Consider the following 18,737-nt stretch of genomic DNA (forward strand, 5'->3'; position numbering starts at 1 on the left):
TACATTTCCCAGTGTGCATTGCGGCTAAGTACGCCGCACGAGCCTATTGATTTTGACGTGGACGTAAACGACGTAAATCCCGATTCACGGACAACTTACGCAAACGACGTAAAAAAAATCAAATTTAGACGCGGGAACGGCGGCCATACTTAACATTACTATTCCAATAGGGCTAAGCTCTAACTTTAGGCGGCCTATCTCTTGCGTAAACGGCGTAAAAGTACTGCGTCGGCCGGGCATACGTTCGTGAATCGGCGTATCTACTCATTTACATATTCTACGCCGACCGCAATGGAAGCGCCACCTAGCGGCCATCCGAAATATTGCAACCTAAGATAGGACTGCGCAAGCCGTCGTATCTTAGATATGTTTAAGCGTATCTCTGTTTGAGCATACGCTTAAACATAATTCGGCGTAGATTCTGAGTTAGGTCGGCTTATCTACTGATAAGCCGGCCTAACTCTTACTGAATCTACCTATGTGTGTGCAAGACAAGCTTGAACGGAATTCCGTCAGAAGAATCCGTCCGGATAATCCGTCCGGGACACACTGTCACACCAAATTCCGACGCGTCCAAAACGCGGTGACGTACAACACTAGAACGGAAATTCCGATCGCGTGTACGGGGCATAACAGATTGCAAGCTATTCTGTATCCTCCTCTTCTATTTTAATAGATCTTGTGTTAGCTTTTCTATATCTTCCCTTGTTACAAATAAAACATAATACAGTAAAACCTTGGTTTGAGAGTAACCTTGGTTTGAGAGCGTTTTGCAAGACAAGCAACATTTTTTTAATAAATTTTGCCTTGATGTACAAGCGATGTCTTGATATAAGAGCAGCGTCATGTCACAACTGAGGATAAAAGAGAAGAGAGAAGCCTCTAAGTGTAGCAATATGGTTACATTTAACCACTTAAGGACCGCCTAACGCCGATATACGTCTGCAGAATGGCACGGCTGGGCATTGTATATTGCCCAGCCGTGGGTTCCGGACACGAGCCCACGACCCGGTCCGAAGCTCCGTGACCGTGGGACTCGCGGACCCGATCGCCGCGGGAGTCCCGCGATCGGTCCCCGGAGCTGAAGAACGGGTAGAGCTGTGTGTAAACACGGCTTCCCAGTTCTTCACTGTGGCGGCGTCATCGATCGTGTGTTCCCTGATATAGGGAATCACAATCGATGACGTCACACCTACAGCCCCACCCCCCCTACAGTTAGAAACACACACTAGGTGAAACATAACCCCTTCAGCGCCCCCTAGTGGTTAACTCCCAAACTGCAATTGTCATTTTCACAATAAACAATGCATTTTAAATGCATTTTTTGCTGTGAAAATGACAATGGTCCCAAAAATGTGTAAAAATTGTCCGATGTGTCCGCCATAATGTCGCAGTCACGAAAAAAATCGCTGATCGCCGCCATTAGTAGTAAAAAAAAAAAAATTAATAAAAATGCAATAAAACTATCCCCTATTTTGTAAACGCTATAAATTTTGCGCAAACCAATCGATAAACGCTTATTTACCAAAAATAGGTAGAAGAATACGTATCGGCCTAAACTGAGGAAAAAAATTGTTTTTTTTATATATATTTTTGGGGGATATTTATTATAGCAAAAAGTAAAAAAGTATTGCATTTTTTTCAAAATTGTCGCTCTATTTTTGTTTATAGCGCAAAAAATAAAAACCGCAGAGGTGATCAAATACCACCAAAAGAAAGCTCTATTTGTGGGGAAAAAAGGACGCCAATGTTGTTTGGGAACCGACCGCGCAATTGTCTGTTAAAGCAACACAGTGCCAAATTGCAAAAAGGGGCAAGGTCCTTTAGCTGCATTTTGGTCCGGGTCTTAAGTGGTTAATGAAGGTACAATATTTAGGAACTTATTGCTACACTCAGGCCTTGTACTCACGACCGGATCTGTGCGCTGGAAACTGTCTGCCCGACAGTTTCCGGCGTACAAGGCTGATTTGTGTTTTGTTCCGCTGGCGTGTACACACCAGCGGACCAAATTCCCGTCGTACCGGAACGCGTGCACGTAAACTACGTACGACGTCACTATAAAGGGGAAGACCAAAGTTAATGGCGCCGCCCTCTGTTCCTCTTTTGCTAGTTACGTGTTTGCTCGTGTTAGTGAAGGTTTGGTTAGAGCTGATTCGCGCTTCTCGGTCTCCAGGCTTTGACAGCGTGTATTCACGGGTTCAGTGCGTGTGCTTGCGGTAACGTAGTTGTCATTCGGCTATAGGCAAGCAGGTTGTTTCTGCTTTAGCAGTTGCATCCTGTGCGCTCGTATCTGTTTGTCACGCGTTTGTCGCAGGTAGTGCTGGATTTGCGAGTGCTTTCTGTTTCAGTGTGTTCTTGACTGACCAGCCGGCCGGTTTGAAGCCATGATGGAGCAGCAGCGTCAATTTTCGCGAGTTGGTGCTGTTTATGGGATGGCTGCTGGATATGTTCATTTGTCCAGTACTTTGGCCAGAAACAGGGGGCGGAGGCGTTTCTGGACCAAGAATTGGTTGCGCCAGCGTGACCAGTTCTCACATATGCCTCTGCTTAGGGAACTCCAGGAGAATAATCCTAATGACTTTAGGAATTTTCTCCGCATGACGGACCCCGTATTCAACCGTCTGCTGGATCTTCTGTCCCCCTATATCACGAGGCAGGACACTGTGATGCGCCAAGCCATCACGGCCGAGCAGAGGCTTATTGCCACGTTGCGGTACCTGGCGACTGGGAGGAGCCTGCAGGACCTCAAGTTCTCGACAGGCATCTCTCCGCAGGCGCTTGGGGTCATCATACCGGACACGTGTGCTGCCATCATCAAAGTTATGCATGAGGAGTATATTAAGGTAAGTTTCCTGGCTCTAATAATGTGGCCAACTAACTTTATTTTTATTTTCCCAGATATGCTGTGTGTTTAACTAACGTTACCTTTTCTCCCTATGCATGTTGATATCAGCTTTACATGTTTTATTCTTGGCCTACCTGCATATTTGTCCCTTACCCAATATTAACCTGTCCAGCATGCTATCCTAGGGACAAACCCACCTTGCCATTTTTTCAAACAGGACTTTTTGGTTTTTGTGTCCCCCCCTTCAAACTTTTATTGTCCCCATCAGAGGGCTGTGGAGTCTCTTAATGAAGTGGCCCTATATATTTCATTTCCCAAATTCTCCATGCACATTTTTCTAATGCAATTTTAATACTGTGAACTGTCACAAGGATGCTTGTAGGATGTATTTGTTACAAAGTACTAAATCTCTAATTTTGTTTGTCCCCACAGCTACCCTCCACACCACAGGAATGGCAGTCTGTGGCTTCCCAATTTGCCCAGCGGTGTGATTTTCCAAACTGCGGTGGAGCAATAGATGGGAAACACGTCCGCATTGTGCCCCCACCCCGCTCGGGGTCCTACTATTATAATTACAAGGGTTATCATAGTATTGTGTTGATGGCGGTGGTGTCGGCACAGTATGAGTTTCTATATGTGGACGTGGGGAAGAACGGCCGGATGTCTGATGGGGGAGTGTTCGCACGGACTGATTTCTATGATCGTCTCCAAGCTGGTGGTCTGGCATTGCCACCAGATGAAGATAATGTGGAAGGACTTCCGTTTGTGTTCCTAGCGGACGAGGCTTTCGGGCTTGGTCCTCACCTCATGCGGCCTTTTCCCCAGAGGACCCTCACCTCAGAGAGGAGTGTGTTTAATTTTCGGTTGGCCAGGGCTCGGAGGGTAGTCGAGAATGCCTTTGGGATACTCACCAACCGGTTCCGCCTGTTCAGGACATCGATACATCTGGCGGAATATAAATTGGACACCGTTGTATTTGCCTGCTGCATTTTGCACAACTTTTTACGCAGGCACTCCCAGACGTACCTACCCGACATCGGTTCTGAGGCAAGACTACCCTCAGATCCCCTTCCCGGGCTGGACACTGGTCGCGCTGGCTTGGCCCCCCAATCAGCTCGTGAGGTACGCGACAAATATGTTGAGTACTTCATGGGTCGGGGGGCCATTGCTATGCCAGATCATATTTCTTTCTAATTCGGCCCCCAAAGAAAGGAATATTCTAAAAAATAATAAATAATTAGACCATTGGACTTTATACAGTTGTTTGTCATTAATGCTTTTTCTCTTTTTCTGTCTTCCTGGTTCTCTAACTAACTTCTTCAATTGTAATGCATAATTGATTTCTCCACTTTTAGTAACTAACCACATTTTGCACAGTATTCACTCATCTACAAACAGGGTATTGAGTCTAGAAATAAGAAGCAACTCCATTTGTAAATGTTGAGGTCAAGTTTTTTTAATTTTTGCTTGTTCATGACCCCAAAAATAATTTTATATTTTTTTCATTACTCCCTGCTTTTGTACTTAGGAGTCTTCAAAAATTTTTTAAACTTTTTTTTTTTTTTCAGGTAATTCAACCAAAAATATTATGCAGATTATACATTTATTAACAAGTTCACTTTTTTTTTACTCAAATATAGTTAGATTTATTGTTTACATATATATATATATATAGATTATATTTGGTGGGGTGTTTACCGCCTTAAATTTTTTTTTGGCCATATTTTTTAGGCACAAAAAACAATAATTTTTTAACCATTTTTTTTGTTTTTGGTGTGTTTTTCTAAAAGAAAATTTTTAGGTGAGAATTTGGAGTCAAATCTCTACTTCACTAAATTCAGTGATTAGAGAGATTTATAATTCTATATATATATTTTTAAAAATTTTTGGCGTTGTTTATTCTTTATGGTCTAAACTTTATAGTATCCCAAAATGTTCAACATGGTCAAAAAGTAACAAAATCCAATTCCAAAAATATAAAAACTCACAACAGCAGTCAGTCATGGTGTGCTTTCACACTGGAACACGCCAAAATTGGAAGATACACACATTCAGTGCAAACTCGCCAAATGTCATTGGTTCAACAGACAAATGGCCACATGTGCTATCTGACATCATGGGTGATCAATGTCTGTGTTTTGTGGGAGCAAACCCTTCCTCTCAACTACTTGAGGATGGAGGAGGGGGTTGGACCCACAAAGCACAGACATTAGATATTCTGTGATGGCAGATAGCACATGTTGGCACACTGTGTGTGTATCTTCAAATTTTGGCGTATTCATTATTCAAACTGTAAAAATGTTTGTGGGGGCGGGGGATGGGCGGGGGGTGTTTCAGTCTTTGACACGGCCCATCATGTCAATAATGTTCTTAAAATTAGATTCGATGACCATCATTCTTTGCCGCATATTGTCCATTTCCGTGCTGCATTCCAAAAGGACATTTGTTACATTCTGTTCCATGAGAAACATCCTTTCACGCATATTGTGCATTTCAGTGCTGCACTCCATTACCTGCTGAATAATTATAGCAGCACTTGCACGTGAAAATATTGGCACACCATCCTCCTCCCCTAAAACAAAAAAAAAAAATGGCATTTACAATATTATTTTTCAATGAGGCCTATCTACATATGTTTTTTTGAATCAAGCTAGGGTGACACTGACCTGATGGGCTTCTCCTTTCCACCTCTTCGACATCTTCTATCACTCCTCCTTCTTCCACCACCTCCCCATCATCTTCAATCACTCCTCCTTCTTCCACCACTTCCCCATCATCTTGGACTCCTCCTTCATCCATCAATCCACCTTCTTTCAATTCGCCAAATTGTTCTTCCGCCACTTGCCCTTCATCTGCTATGACTTCTAAGTCCAAAATTACTTCTTCCTCCTCTCTTCCTTCCTCCTTTCTTCCTTCCTCCTCTCCTTCCACATCCTCCTCTCCTTCCACATCCTCCTCTCCTTCCACATCCTCTTCTCCTTCCACATTCTCCTCTCCTTCCACATCCTCCTCTCCTTCCACATCCTCCTCTCCTTCCACATCCTCCTCTCCTTCCACATCCTCTTCTCCTTCCACATCCTCCTCCTCCTCCACATGTTGAGATGGCAGATTTTGGCCTTGTCTGGCCCTCTCTGCCTCCTCCAAATGCTGGCGACTTCTTTCCCCTGAAATAAACCAAAAAAAATGTAGACTCATCAGCACACAGATATTGGAGAGCATAAATCGCACACATTGCTTAGAAGATGCTTTCATTTAGTTACTTTTATCTTTCACCAAACCTACATTTTGCAATTACTTCTATATGGCAAGCTCTGATCCTGCCCCTTTTTAGCAAAGTGACACACATGGATGTCCCCCCTAAACTGTATTTCTGGGAGACCCTACCAAAACCCATTTTTGATTTGGGGAGACACAGGTGCTCTGCATTGCAGATGTGAAAACATCTGCTTTATTACCATATTATTTCTAGAACTAGCTTTTACACAATGTTTACAAACAAAGTTTTTGGCCAGTGAGCCATGTCCAGGTGTGTTGTTCCTGGAATAACCGAGCCTTTCTGATAAACTATGTGATGTTACGTTGTTTACTAAGAACACTGTTTGTAAATATGTAGTTATTTATGTTCTAAAAAATAAATAACAACATGTCTTTAAAATTACAAGCAGGCCAAGGAGGCAGATGGTGAAATATACATGGCAACACATTATTGCAGACAATCACCACCCCCCCCCCCCCCAACCCCAATATATATTTACTTACTTTTACGCAGAATTTTAAGTATTTTCTTCATCTGATGTGGCTCCCTCAATTTTAAGTCTGACCAGCGTTTCCTCAGCTGTTCCTTGGACCTGGTGATCCCAAACATCCTCTGCATTCTCCTCGCCACCTTGTCCATAATATGTGCCTTTCGGCGGTTAGGGGTCTTGTATGGCCCTAATTCACCATCATAGTCCTTTTTTCGCATGATGTAAACTAACTCCACCATTTCCTGGAACCGCATATTAGTGGCTTTATATCTTCTTTTCCTTGATCGGGACGTCCCTGCCTCTGTCCCTTCACTTGTGGCATGAGAGCATCGTGCCCGCTCGTGTGACATCGCCATCTTTCCTTTCCCGCAGAGATTATGGGCGTGGAAAAGATGAATTCTTACGCCATGGGCGGAGAAGAGGGCGGCGTTTAATACATACGCGGAGTGTAGAGAATGCAAACAACGTGTTTACGTCCGTTACGCGGAGAATCTTCGAGCGCATCCAGAACATACACAGTTAACGCCATATTTCCTAAACTCATTGATTAGGGGCCTCGCAAAGGTGACGAGGGCGGGGTTTCATAAATACGCGGAGTGTTTAAAAGGTTTACGCCGTGATTACGCATCTTACGCGGTAATTAGGCGAGCGTGAGAAACGAGGAGCGAGAGACAGGAAGGTAAGGAAATTAAAAATGTGATCAGCAGAGGCCTTGAAAATGTAGACACATGGGATGGGGGTTTGGGCTGTTGGTTGCACCCTTTTTAAGCTATTCTGTCTATGGGGTACCACAATGTTATTTTGGTATCCAAATGCTTTTGGACACCTCACAAAATAGAGATGTGAACAATGCTGTACCTCATTGACAAGTTTTTGAATGGTGTATTCAGATCAGGCAAAGTATTGTTCAAGTGTTGGTTGTACAGAGGTCATTAGGAAGTGTCTTTTATGTCATCCATTGTCAGGGGTATGAGATTTACACATGAAAGAGTGCCTAGATGAAAACTGTCATTTGTAAGCATTGTTTAATTTAATATATTTAAAATATTTACTGCAATGTGAACAATGGCTCTGCATCTAGCAAATCAATGTTTGGTACAAGCAATGCGGCCGAGCTGCCAATCATTGTTTAAACAAGAGAGACTGTGTTTGGAATTAGATATAGGTAATAAATTTGAAGACACATATTAGATCAAGGTCAACGCTGATCCTTTGGAATATTTATTTTTCTGTGGTTTATGTTTTTGTAATCTAGACTCAAAAAGAAATATAATTTTGCAAAAATTGCAATGGACCTCCTACAAAGCAAGGAATCTATAGAGGCCTTACTTCAAAAATACCAGGACACGCCCATCCTGTGGAATTCAAAACACTCGTTATATTGCAATAAAGAGGTACGAGCGGCAGCACTAGAAGAGCTAGCAAATTATATGCAAACTTGGGTGCCAGGATGCACTGCCAACATGGTGAAGGATAAACTTGCCAACCTCAGAAGCACATACAGGAGAGCATACAAAGCTAATAAAATCAAAAAATCGGGAGCAGCAGCAAGACAAGCAAAGGAACCCAAACTGTGGTATTATAAACAGATGGCTTTTTTGCGGGACGAAATGGAAGGCAGGAAAACGATGTCCAGTCTTTCTTCCAACCTTTCCTCCATGCTACCTTCCAGCGGACATTCCCCAGATGACCACAGCCCTGCAGAGTCGGAGGAAGAGGGCCTGGCTGACAGAGATGCAGATCTGCCACCCTTCGATGAGGAGGTATAGTAGTTTCCTCTATATTTATGGCGTAAATAATTCTTGGTGGATTAATGATTAGATATTGTAAAAAAAAAACCAAGCTGGAAAAAAGCAAACAAAAAGGTGTACAGACAAATAGGTGTCAGGGATGACAACTGCAGGGGTCAGAAGTAGAGTGTATTCAAGTAATAATGAACAGAAAATACTGAACGAAAAACATGAAAATGAGTGTGGTTTTATTTAGCGAAATTGTAAAAAAATTCTTTTTTTTTCCACACAGGAAGAAGAGATCAGCCAGGAGGTGGCAGATCCTCAGGTGTCTGTCAGCCAGGAGGAGGCCGGGGTCAGTGGCAGCCAGGAGGAGGCCGGGGTCAGTGGCAGCCAGGAGGAGGCCGGGGTCAGTGGCAGCCAGGAGGAGGCCGGGGTCAGTGGCAGCCAGGAGGAGGCTGGGCCCAGTGGCCTGCAGCAGGTCCACCCGGCCAGGAGAACCACCACCAGCCAGTCTTCTCCCCCCCAGGTGAGGCCATCAGGCCGAAGGAGGCAGTTGAGGCCTGTGGAGGAGGCAAGCCTCCGCATGATCCAGGAGGCAAGCGCCATCATGAGGGCCCCCCTCAACCCCACAGAGGCCTTCAGTGCCTCATTGGCCCATGATTTAAATGAAGGGGAGGAGGACCAGAGAAGACTGGCAAAGGCCCTGATGAACCAGGTCCTTTGGTGGATGCAGAGGGGCCTGCTGACCCCAGACACTGGGCTATGTGACCCGGCCCGGCTTGCGGAACACCATCCTCCTGCTGCCACATCAACCCCACCTGCAAGACCCCGTGTTCGATCCGCTGGAAGGCTGCCTGGAGGGAAGGCTGGAAAGAGGAGGAAACGTTGATTTTCTGCCTTCCATTTCCTTCCACATAAAGGACATCTTGTTTGTACTACCACAGTTTGGGTTCCTTTGTTTGTGTGCTGCTGCTTCATATTTTTGTGTTTGGCTCCTGAGGCTTGGAAGTTTATCCTTCACCATGTTGGAAATGCAAGTTTGCATATAGTTTGCTATCTATTCTAGTGCTGCTGTTCTTTTTATTTTTTGTGATGACATTTGCCTGAATAAAAGGCCTTTTGCTTTCATTTGAAAACATGTCTATTGTTTGATATACTGTGGGGATTATTAGGCAGCAAACCTTTAATAAATATACAATGGGTAATTTACAAAGGACACACTCCTTGGGGGGGGGGGGGGACATTTGGTGTGCCAACATGGTTTAATATTCTCTAATGAAACACCAACAAAAAAAAAAAAAATTTAAAAAAACATGTAAAAAAAAAAAAGTTTAAATGGTGACATAACTAGAAACAAAAAAGAAATTAAAAAAATGCACATTCCTTTACAAAAATGACTACTCTAAATTATGGAGGACCACCAACCAAAACACACGTCTGGCATAGAAAACATTATTAAAGGATTACATCACAAGCAAGAAATGTGACATTTCAGTATGGGACAACTCTATTGAAATTGCATCAGCAAGAGAACGGGGTTATTCTAGCAAGAGAAGAATTAATAAAACGAGGCTTTAAAATGTGGTTTAGTGCGCCTTTTTAAGACATTGTTCTCTTGCTAGAATAAAAGGTTTCTAATGACGAATGTGCCATATCCCAAAGAAACGCGAGTTTTACCTGAACGAGCGCTCCCGTCTCCTCATTTGGACTGAGCATGCGCGGGGTTTTTGTACGCTGCTTTTGTGTACAGACGACCGAACATGTCTGACGGACACGATTCCAGCAGACTGTTTTAAAGCAAGACCAGGAAACAGTTGTTCGTTGGAAAACGGTCTGGCCGACGATTGTTTGCTGGAATTCTGTACGTTACTGCCTACACACGAACGAACATGTCCGCTGAAACTGGTCCGCGGACCAGTTTCAGCAGACATGTTTGGTCGTGAGTACGAGGCCTCAGAGGTGCCTCTCTTCTCTTTTATACCCTGTAAAAAAAAATGCTTTGATATACAAGTGCTTTGGATTACAAGCATGTTTCTGGAACGAATTAGGCTCGCAATCCAAGGTTTTACTGTAATAACAAAAGCAGTAACAAGAACAACAACAAAAAGAGAAGACAATGAAAATGAAAATGATGACAATGATAATATATTGTCTACCTCCATATTTCTGTTATTTTATGTTCAATATCTATTGTAAAACCCTGTGTATGTATACGTAAATTAATTGTATTCCAATTTTAACTTTAATAAAATGTTTGAAACAAAAAGAGAAGAAAAAAGGTTACAATGAAATCATAATATGAATATTACAAAAAGAACAACAATAAAGTGATACAATAAAAAGAAAGGACAGGTTATATTTACATTACAATAATAAAAAAAACCAATACAGATACAAAAGAAAGAAAGTTAGAAATAAAACATAATGATAATAATAACCGGACAGATAAAATAAAAAAGGAGAGGAGGAAGAAAGGACGGGATGTTTTTATTTTCAGCATGTGCACCCCTCCTTCCCCAACCCCACCATGGCGGAGGAATCAGCTTTGTGTTCCCAGCTCTCTGATCCTATGTCACTGTACATGGAATGTAAAGAGTTACAGGAGACTCCTCCCCCCCGCCATTGTCAGTGTGCAGTCAGAGTAACTTGGTGACAGGGAGAGCAGCTGGTGACAAGAGTCACACTCAGTGACAGCAATGAAAGGAAACCGGCTTCTTCTGCTAGGTCTCTGCATTACCCCACTACTACTGGGACCCCTCTACTACTCTGCTTCCCTACACTACTCTGCTTCCTTACTCCTGGGACCCCTCTACTACTCTGCTTCCCTCCACTACTCTGCTTCCTTACTCCTGGGACCCCTCCACTACTCTGCTTCCCTACTCCTGGGACCCCTCCACTACTCTGCTTCCCTACTCCTGGGACCCCTCCACTACTCTGCTTCCCTACTCCTGGGACCCCTCCACTACTCTGCTTCCCTACTCCTGGGACCCCTCCACTACTCTGCTTCCCTACTCCTGGGACCCCTCCACTACTCTGCTTCCCTACTCCTGGGACCCCTCCACTACTCTGCTTCCCTACTCCTGGGACCCCTCCACTACTCTGCTTCCCTACTCCTGGGACCCCTCCACTACTCTGCTTCCCTACACCTGGGACCCCTCCACTACTCTGTGTCCTTACTCCTGGGACCCCTCCACTGCTTTGCTTCCCTACTCCTGGGACCCCTCCACTACTCTGCTTCCTTACCACTGGGACCCCTCTACTACTCTGCTTCCCTACTCCTGGGACCCCTTCACTACTCTGCTTCCTTACACCTGGGACCCCTCCACTGCTTTGCTTCCCTACTCCTGGGACCCCTCCACTACTCTGCTTCCCTACACCTGGGACCCCTCCACTACTCTGCTTCCCTACTCCTGGGACCCCTCTACTACTCTGCGTCCTTACTCCTGGGACCCCTCCACTGCTTTGCTTCCCTATTGCTGGGACCCCTCAACTACTCTGCTTCCTTACTACTAGGACCCATCCACTACTCTGCTTCCCTATTCTTGGGACCCCTCCACTACTCTGCTTCCCTATTCTTGGGACCCCTTCACTTCTCTGCTTCCTTACTACTAGGACCCCTCCACCACTCTGCTTCCTTACTACTAGGCCCCCTCCACTACTCTGCTTCCTTACTACTAGGACCCCTCCACTACTCTGCTTCCTTACTACTAAGACCCCTCCACTACTCTGCTTCCTTACTACTAGGACCCCTCCACTACTCTGTTTCCCTACTCCTGGGACCCCTCCACTACTCTGCTTCCCTATTCTTGGGATCCCTCCATTACTCTGCTTCCCTACTCCTGGGACCCCTACACTACTCTGCTTCCCTATTCTTGGGACCCCTCCATTACTCTGCTTCCCTACTACTGAGATCCCTCTGCTGCTCTGCTTCCCTACTGCTGGGACCCCTCAACTACTTTGCTTCCCTACTTCTGGGCCCCCTCCGATGCTCTGCTCCCCAACTCCTTAGAACCCTCCGCTGCTCTGCTTCCCAACTCCTTGGACCCCTCCGCTGCTCTGCTTCCCAACTCTTCGGACCCCTCCGCTGCTCTGCTTCCCAACTCTTCGGACCCCTCCGCTGCTCTGCTTCCCAACTCCTCGGACCCCTCCGCTGCTCTGCTTCCCAACTCCTCGGACCCCTCCGCTGCTCTGCTTCCCAACTCCTCGGACCCCTCCGCTGCTCTGCTTCCCAACTCCTCGGACCCCTCCGCTGCTCATCTTCTCTATTCTTGGCACCCTTCCTCCTCCCTGCCTCTGCCCCACTATCCCTGAAACCCCTCCGCTGCCCTGACCCTCTCTCCTTTGCACCTTTCCCAGATTGTTCGCACCGATCCTTGGCACTGCACAGCATCCAGGCACCATGCCACTCGCACAGGACTCTGCTGGACGCAGGTAGGTACTCCAGGTGTTCCAGGAATGGCCAGAGCCTCAAATCCTGTGTACACTTACTACTATTAAATATGCATAGCGCCAATCTATTCTGCAGCATACATCTCTAGGGATGGCAGGATTACACAGAACACTGCTCAGATGCTACTCGGAAAATAATGAGATAGTATAAATATGTATGGGGCATTAATAGGAAGGTAGGGGCATGCACCTTGTAACAAGGTAGACCTACTGCTGGACTAGAATGTCATTTACTATTGATGGTCCCGGAGGGAGTGAAGATAAAGGGCCAGATTCTCGTAGTTTGGCGTAAGGCTGCATTCACACCTGAACGCGGCGTTTTGTCCCGTGATTTGCCGCGACAAAACACGTCGTTTTTTAAGCCTAACATACGCTGGAGGGGTGATTAACATTGCCGAACGCCGAAAGCCGCCTGAAAAAAAGGCTCCGGGACTTGTTTTGAGCTTCAGGCGTACGCCGTTTCGGTGTTCGGCGTGGAGATGTGAACCATCTCCATAGCCGACAGTGTTAAATCACCCCTCCAGCGTATTGCAGACTGCAATAGCGTCGGGCGTCGGGCGTAAAAACGCCTAGGTGTGAATGCAGCCTAACTTTGTGCGGGCGTAACGTAACCTATTTACGTTACGCCTCCGCAGCTTAGACGGGCAAGTGCTGTATTCTCAAAGCACTTGCTCCGTAAGTTGCGGCGGCGTAGCGTAAATCGGCCGGCGTAAGCCCGCCTAATTCAAATTTGGAACAGGGGGGCGTGTTTTATGTAAATGTTCTGTGACCCGACGTGCTTGACGTTTTTCACGAACGGCGCATGCGCCGTCCGTGGAAAACTCCCAGTGTGCATTGCTCCTAATACGCCGCAAGGACATATTGGTTTTGACGTGAACGTAAATTACGTCCAGCCCCATTCACGGACGAGTTACGCAAACGACGTAAAATTTTCAAATTTCGACGCGGGAACGACGGCCATACTTAACATTGGTACGCCGCACTTACGCCACCATATAGAAGGGGTAACGATACGCCAGGAAAAGCCTAACGTAAACGGCGTAACTGTACTGCGTCGGCCGGGCGTACGTTCGTGAATTCGCGTATCTAGCTGATTTACATATTTCGACGTGTAAATCAGCGTACACGCCCCTAGCGGCCAGCGTAAATATGCAGTTACGATCCGACAGGCGTAAGAGACTTACGCCTGTCGGATCTAAGGGAAATCTATGCGTAACTGATTCTAAGAATCAGGCGCATAGATACGATGGCGCAACTCAGAGATACGACGGCGTATCTGGATATACGCCGTCGTATCTCTTTTGAGAATCTGGCCCAAAGAATAGAGAAGACTAGAAGAGAAGAATATTAGTGGCTTGGGGTTTATTCAGTATGTAGAAAGAGTGGTACCCCCTACCAACCAATCAGAATTCATCTTTACCGAGTCTGGTTTACATAAATTGAAATGTAATGTAAAGTTATTAGTTATACACCGTATTTGCGCAGGGGTCTTACAAGCGCGCTTTTTTGGAAAAACAGTAAATTTAGCCCAATTTTATTTTTATATTGTGAAAGATAATGTTACGCCGAGTAAATTGATACCCAACATGTCACGTTTCAAAATTGCGCCCCCGCTCGTGGAATGGCGACAAACTTTTACCCTTAAAAATCTCCATAGGGGACATTTAAAAAATTCTACAGGTTGCATGTTTTGAGTTACAGAGGAGGTCTAGGGCTAGAATTTTTGCTCTCGTTCTACCGATCGCGACGATACCTCACATGTGTGGTTTGAACACCGTTTACATATGCAGGCGCTGCTCACGTATGCGTTCGCTTTTGCGTGCGAGCTTGTCAGGACGGGGCAAGTTTACATTTTTTTTCTTATTTTTTTTACCTTTTATTTTTATTTTTTACACTGTTCCTTTTAAAAAAAAAAAAATTCAATTTTATTCCTATTACAAGGAATGTAAACATCCCTTGTAATAGAAAAAAGCATGACAGGTCCTCTTAAATATGAGATCTGGGGTCAAAAAGACCCTAATCACCCTGCAGAACAGATTCTCCCTACTTACCTCCCCCCTTCCCCCCCCAAAGCACTGCTCGCTTCCCTCCTCTCCTGCTACCTGTTGCTGTGGGATGTTTTAGGATGAGTGGGGGAAGGGGCCAGTAAATATATCATTTACCAACCCCTTCCCTTTCTGAATGAACATCGTGAGTGATCAGTAGTGTGTGTTTGTGCTTTGGGGTGCACACCCAAATGTCATAGGCTGCACACACCTATGCCTGCCAGTGCCACCTGCCAGTGCCCACGAGTGCCACCTATCAATGCCCACCAGTGGTGCCAATCAGTGCCTCATCAGTGCCACCTAGCAATGCAACTTACCAGGGCCGATCAGTGCCCATCACTGCCACCCATCAGCGCCCATTACTGCCAGCTATCAGTGCCACCTATTAGTGCCACTTCTCAGTGCCCACCAGTGCCACCCATCAGTGCCACTTCTCAGTGTCACCTGTCAGTGCCCACCAGTGCCACCTATCAGTGCCCTCCAGTGCCGCCCGCCAGTGCCGCCTTATCGGTGCCCATAAATGCAGCCCATCGCTGCCCATCAGTGCAGCCTCATCAGCGTACATCAATGAAGGAGAAAAATGACCTGTTTGCAAAATTTTATAATAATTTTTTTAAATCAGTATTTATCACCAAAAGAAAGCTTTGTTTATGGTAAAAAATGTATTTGGGTACAGTGTTGTATGACCGCGCAATTGTCATTCAAAGTGCATCAGTGCTGAACAGGGCCACTATCAGGAATTATGGGGTCCCTTACACAGCTTCAGGCATGGGCCCCCTGGAGCAAAGAACTGTGGGGGGGCTGCCGTAAATTGAGAAGCGGGGGGGGGGGGGTTGCCACTGCAAATTGAGGTGGGAGGGTTGCCTCGGGGACCTCTGGACCCTTTACAAAAATAAAAATAAAATATATATAAAAAAAGGGGGGGTATCCATCCGGGGCCCTGGGGACCTCCGGGCCCTTTAATGAAAAGGTAAAAGAAAAAAAAAGAAAGAAAAAAATATATGAAAATAAATATATGAAAAACAAATGTACAATTTTTTTTATATAAAAATAAAAGGGGGATTGCTACCCGGGCTCCTGGGCACCTCTGGGCCCTTTAATAAAAAGGAAAAATAAATATATAAAACAAAAAATTAAATTTATTTTTTTAATACAAAATAAGAAGAAAAAAAAGGGGGTTGTCATCCGGGGCCCTGGGGACCTCCGGGCCCCTGGGGATCTATGGGCCCTTTAATAAAAACAAAAAAAAAATATATAAAAAAAATTATGAAGAAATAAAAAAAAAGGGGGGGGGGGGGATTAACATCCAAGGCCCTGGGGACCTCCGGACTCCTGGGGACCTATGGGCCCTTTAATAAAAACAAAAAAATAAAAAATAAAAATATAAAAAAAAATTATGAAGAAATAAAAAAAAAAAAGGGGGGGGTTAACATTCGGGGCCCTGGGGACCTATGGGCCCTTTAATAAAAACAAAAAAATAAAACATTTAAATATAAAAAAAAATGTATAAAAAAAATTATGAAAAAAAGGGGGGGGATGCCATCCGGGCCCCTTACAGGTGTACTGCCTGTACCCCCCTGATGGCGGCCCTGGTGCTGAAAATTGGTCTGGGCAGGAGGGGGGTTTGAGTGCCCAGTAAGCAAGTGGTTAATGCCTGTTGAATTACTCCAAGTGGCCCCTGAGAAGTCCCCATTGCTCCACATTTGTTCCATGGATCGCTAACTTTTAGGGCTGAGTTGCATAGAGATTTTGTAGGTGCGTTTTACACAATACAAGAACCTGATAATAGGCCACTAGTGATTTTTTTTGAAGGGCAGATGTTTGTATTGCAGACAACTGACCCATTGTACTTTGTATTTCCATAACATCCGGATTGCTTGACATACTCCCCCCCTCAATCCTTTGTTCTCTTTCAGGTGACACCAAACACCTCAGAAGATTAAAGGGATTGGCCGTTCGTAGTCATCGGAAAGGAAGAAGCTGTCGTGGATCAACAGGAAGAAGCTCAGAGGATATTGTGACCCTCCTGACGTGGAGTTGTTGACGTCTTCTTGTCTCTGCCCCGCATCTTCCTGTTTTTGTGTCCATGGGCGGCCTTCCCACGTCCTGCCGGCCCCTTCTGAAGATCTACACTTCCATTTGCAAATGATTATTGCCAGCATACGGCTCAGGATTATTTATGTGATTATGACCACCAAAAAAATGGATGACTCTGCTGACAAGTTTGCTCCGGAATTAACTCTGAGCGGCGCCATGGCACATCATTTTCTTTGAGGTTTCTTCCGAAACTTGAACACTGTTGTTTTTGCCAAAATGGCAGGTGTTGATGCTTTACGTCCTCCGAGGGCCCCACCCGACCAGGACCGGATGCAGACCGAGGCCTTAGAGGAGCATACAGAACTCTGGTGGTCTAGGCAGCCGGTTACGTCGATCGCGTGCTACTGCTTGGCTGTCGTCCTTATCCTAGTTTGTGGCATCGGTGGCATTTATCTATTATCCACCACCACCAGCCGGTCGGGAGAATGGAGACTCGCCGTGGGGGCCACCTTGTGTATTCTTTCCCTACTCATTTTGTTGAAGCAACTTTTGAGCTCGGCGATCCAGGACATGCAGTGTGTAACCAGAAGGCGCCACATCGATATGCTGAAGAGCGGCGGTCTCTCAGACGTTATAGTGTTCCTTGTAAGTGCCATCATCATCTTAGTGTGTGGTGTGGTTCTTCTCGTTCTTTCCTTTTCTGGAGAAACCCAGGGGTTCCCTCCATTTCTGGTCACCATGCACGCGGTAGGGGTCACACTAGTTGTCATAGGGGTCATTCTCCTTGCTGCTGTTGTGACATTTGAACTTGTGGTGTTGTGTAGGTCTTGTGCTCCCGATCGATTCCATCCAAGGAACATGAACATCTTCTCCGTCTCCGGGCAGCTCACTCAGCGGCAGAACACAACCTCAAGTTTGGCCAACCTCATCTAAGCCATCTTAGAATTGACCAATTTATCTTCGTGTGTCTTCACAATGTTTGTAGATCTGAGCCAAATTGAGACCATGCTACTTTTTCAGGAACGCTGGATGAACCCTGACCCAAATGTTCCACTAACAGTTTTTGTCGCATTCTGAAACACAATCTCTGACAGTCATTAAGTTGAATGAAGTAAAGTAGTGAACGTTAAATTCCATTTTGGAGGAGCGATCCTCTGTGAAAAAAAGGCAAGCCGACCAATCTTGGTCATAGATAGGCCTATGGTTCGCAAAGGTATATAGCCAACATGTTTCGGGGCAGTTACAGTGTACTCTTCCTCGTGGCTTTTTATCCGGAACCTAATATGTTCTTGAGGTGTAACCTATACCAGTGTTTCTGGGGTAATTACTAAGCCAGTGAAACTGATCAAATCACCTGTGCAAAGTAATGGGAAGCCTGAAAACATGACCTGTTGGGGCGCCTTGAGGACTGGAGTTGAGAAACACTGACCTAGACAATTGGCCCTTCTTCTTACAATGTAGAAAATGTATAAGATGGGCTATATCTCACCTTAGAAACAAAGGGCTAGATTCAGGTAGATTTGCGCATTGTTACGGCGGCGTAGCGTATCGTATTTACGCTACAACGTCGTAAGTAAGTGAGGCAAGTGCTGTATTCACAAAGCACTTGCCTCCTAAGTTACTGCGGCGTAGCGTAAATGGGGCCGGCGTAAGCGCGCCTAATTCAAATGAGGATGAGGGGGGCGTGTTTTATGTAAATTACTTGTGACCCGACGTGATTGCCATTTTTTGAGAACGGCGCATGCGCCGTCCGTGTACATATCCCAGTGTGCATTGCTCCAAAGTACGCCGCAAGGACGTATTGGTTTCGACATGAACGTAAATTACGTCCAGCCCCATTCATGGACGACTTACACAAACGACGTAAAATTTTCAAATTTCG

The 18,737-nt window shown here is 45.4% G+C and overlaps 1 protein-coding gene across 4 annotated transcripts in view; it reads left to right on the top strand.

The window, feature by feature from the left end:
- The window catches only part of TMEM125 (transmembrane protein 125), a 32,120-nt gene extending 13,704 nt beyond the window's left edge, over nt 1–18,416 (top strand). For 2 of the 4 annotated variants that reach the window (XM_040360874.1, XM_040360877.1), the window contains exon 2: nt 16,735–18,416. In XM_040360874.1, the coding sequence (XP_040216808.1) occupies nt 17,132–17,788 (657 nt within the window). In that variant the 5' untranslated portion in view covers nt 16,735–17,131 and the 3' untranslated portion in view covers nt 17,789–18,416. Of the gene's footprint in view, nt 1–10,941; nt 11,049–12,680; nt 12,756–16,734 lie in introns of those variants that run through there. The other 2 variants (XM_040360876.1, XM_040360875.1) reach the window with 2 other exon arrangements.
- The last annotated feature ends 321 nt before the right edge of the window (nt 18,417–18,737 follow it).

Source organism: Rana temporaria, chromosome 7, assembly GCF_905171775.1.
Source record: "Rana temporaria chromosome 7, aRanTem1.1, whole genome shotgun sequence".
Lineage (NCBI taxonomy): Eukaryota > Metazoa > Chordata > Amphibia > Anura > Ranidae > Rana > Rana temporaria.